Source organism: Athene cunicularia, assembly GCF_003259725.1.
Source record: "Athene cunicularia isolate RWA chromosome 20 unlocalized genomic scaffold, athCun1 chr20_part2, whole genome shotgun sequence".
Classification (NCBI taxonomy): domain Eukaryota; kingdom Metazoa; phylum Chordata; class Aves; order Strigiformes; family Strigidae; genus Athene; species Athene cunicularia.
Genome location: NW_020799126.1, coordinates 450,374 through 453,163, shown reverse-complemented (window position 1 = coordinate 453,163; position 2,790 = coordinate 450,374). Strand labels below are relative to the sequence as shown.

Genomic DNA, 2,790 nt, shown 5'->3' with positions numbered 1-2,790 from the left:
CGGGGCGTCCCGCGGGTCCCGCCCCTCCCCGCCTGACTCCTCCACTTTCAGCTTCACGGACCCGGCCGTGTCCATGGACCTGCTGCGAGCTGTCCTGCAGCCCAGCATCAACGAGGAGATCCGGGGCGTCTTCAACAAGTACATGAAGGTGAGAGCCGCGGGGCCACCCCGCTGCCCCCTCCCTCGTGCCTGACCCGTCGGGAGCTGGGCCCGTTCACCTGCCCCCACCCCGCTCGGGCGCTGACCCTCTCCTGCCGCCTCCTCTCCAGTTTTTCCAGAAGGCAGCGATCAACGTGCGCGATAATGTCGGGGAGGAGGTGGACCCAGAGCAGCTCATCCAGGAGACGTGTCGGAGCTGCCTGGAGCAGGTGGGTGCTAGCAAGGGGCTGCACTCCCCTGGCTGGGCAGAGCAGCCTGGCTGGGACGTGTCTCTCTTTGTGGCTTTGCCGTTAGCCAGGGGCACGTCCCCAGTTCCCGTGTGGTTTCTGTGCTTGGCTTTATCCTCCCAGGGAGGAGGGGAGCACTCAGGGCCAGGCAGCTCGTGCTGCTGCTTTTTGCTGCCGCTGCCCCACGGCTGGAGCTTCTGCAGAAACGCACCCATCAGAGAGTCCAGGCTGGGTGTGGGATTTTTTTCTTTCACCTCTTGCTTTTGTCCCAGTTGCCAAGATTTTGTCACGCTCAGATTGCGTTCTTGTGTCCCGCCGTCTGTGAAAGCACTGCACGGCCCGCTCCCAGAGCAGAGCTGCTATGGGGCTTTCGGGCAGATACACAAAAGTCGGGGTGGCTGGCAGGTCCCTCTGTCCCTCTCTGGACCCAGAATCGGGTAAGCCCTTCCTTTCTCTCCCTGCAGGCCAAGCTGCTGTTCTCCGATGGCAAAAAGGTTGTTCCCAGGTTGCCCCATGAGCAGGCAGTACCAAAGGTAAAGGTTGTTATTGTTCCCAGAGACTTGGATGACTTGTAAGAGCTGGGGGAAGGAGGAGGAGGGTTGGAACTGCTTTGTTCTCTGCCTCTTCTCGTCTGTCAGCACACTAGTGAGGAGGCAGAGCTGGGGGTGCTGGGCTAGGAGGGACTGGTACCTACAGGGCAAGGAAAATCCCAGGCGCAGTCGCTGCTCGTTGCAGTTCGGTTTCTCACCCGGATGGGGTGGGTCGGTGTTTCCCCCCGCGCTCGTGCTCTGGCAGCCCGGGGCCCAGCTCATCCTGCTGCCGTTCCTCTTCCAGCGTGCCCGACAGATGGAGGAGGAGCTGAACCGTCGAGGGAGCCCCATTCCCAAAAAGGTGAGAGGAGTTTCCACACGAGGGATTTTATGTTCTGGAAAGCCTTTTTCTCGTTGCTGGCTGTTGCCACAGTATGAGCAAGTTCACGGGCCACTTTTGGGATGCCCTGGAGGTGCTTGCTCTCGTGCCTGCCAGCATTTCTGCTTGTGACAAAGAAAAGCAGCTTCCCTGGGAGGGGGAGGTGACTGAGAGGGTTCTCTCAGCCTGCACAGCTGAGTCACGGGAGGATTTCTTTCTCGCCCCCATGCAGAGAAAGGGGCGACCTCCAGGACAGAGCCTGTCGAACGATCGCGGGGTCTCGGGCATGGCTGCGTGAGTACGGGTCCTGAGCTGGAGCCCCTGTTTTGGGAGGGTGGTGGGGAAACGGGGCTGCCTGACGGGGGGAGTACAGAAACCCTACGGCTCCCTTCCCCTCCTGCACAGGGGGGTGCCCAGGGCGGGCAGGAGGGGTTTAGGTTGAGCTGTTCCCCCCAGGAGGCAAAGAGCCTCAAGGACTCAAGTTTTAAACAGGCCTGAAGGGGTGAAAAGGTCCAGGTGGACCATTGAGAGTGAGCAGGGTGAGGCACGGGTGGTGGGGTCTTGGCATCTGGGGAGAGTGGGACATGCAGCAGAGGTGAGGGTCCGCAGGGGCGTGAAGGAAGGCGGATCTGGAAGGGCTGGGGCTCGATCCCTGCTGCTGGCACTGTGGTGGCGACTGCACTGGTCCCGCAGCGACTCGTTCTTCACTGCATTTTCCTCCCCCACAGGTGGAAGCTCAAAGTCTCTGAGCCCGTGAGAAGGGATGGACCAAAGGTATTGGCTGGCCGACGCTGCTGGGCTCACCCTCTCCTCCCCTTTGCTTCCGCTGCGGGAGCGGAGGACAGCGCCGAGCTGTGCTCTGCCCCGATGGGCCCCAGCAGTGCAGCAGAGGAGCAAGAAGAGGAGCGAAGTGCCTGGAGGCCTTTGCTTGTCTTCCCCAGACACCGTAGCCCGTAGCTCTGCGGCGTGGTGCCGCTGTTAGGAGACCTGGGGAGAGACATAGTAGCCAGGAGGATCCCACAAGTGTTTCCCATGAGGGAAACTGCTTAGATCAGCCCAGAGGGAACGTTATCTTCCCTCCTCCGTGAAAGGCCTGTGGCCAGCGCCCTCCCTCCCCGGCCGGGGCGGTTCTGAGGTTCCCTGTCAGAGAGCCGAGGCTCGTGGCGCACGGGCCAGCCCCAGCTTCATTTCTAATGTTGCCCCTTTTCCAATTGCTCTGTAGTGGGATCCATCCCGACTGACTGAAACCACAACCTTTGTGCTGGGATCTCGAGCAAACAAGTAAGGAATGGCCCTGTCGATGGAGGGTGATGTCTCCAAGGCAGGAGCCCGTAAGACTCCTCCCGTCACTTCGCTTCTCTGCCTCGAAAGCAGTAGGAAGGGCTCAGGGAGGAGAGGAGGTGTCCCCGTACCACCGCGGCCGCCCCCCGCACGGGTGTAACAGCCCCTCTTGTTCCTCTTTCAGAGCTCTCGGGATGGGAGGAACAAGAGGCCT

At 61.2% G+C, this 2,790-nt stretch overlaps 1 protein-coding gene across 1 annotated transcript in view; it reads left to right on the top strand.

The window, feature by feature from the left end:
• Positions 1-16: 16 nt before the first annotated feature.
• The window catches only part of DNTTIP1 (deoxynucleotidyltransferase terminal interacting protein 1), a 12,538-nt gene continuing 9,764 nt past the window's right edge, over positions 17-2,790 (top strand). Inside the window, exons 1-8 of the mRNA XM_026862355.1 lie at positions 17-148; positions 270-368; positions 851-919; positions 1,221-1,277; positions 1,528-1,589; positions 2,024-2,069; positions 2,518-2,576; positions 2,761-2,786. Of these exons, the coding sequence (XP_026718156.1) occupies positions 74-148; positions 270-368; positions 851-919; positions 1,221-1,277; positions 1,528-1,589; positions 2,024-2,069; positions 2,518-2,576; positions 2,761-2,786 (493 nt within the window). The 5' untranslated portion in view covers positions 17-73. The remainder of the gene's footprint in view (positions 149-269; positions 369-850; positions 920-1,220; positions 1,278-1,527; positions 1,590-2,023; positions 2,070-2,517; positions 2,577-2,760; positions 2,787-2,790) is intronic.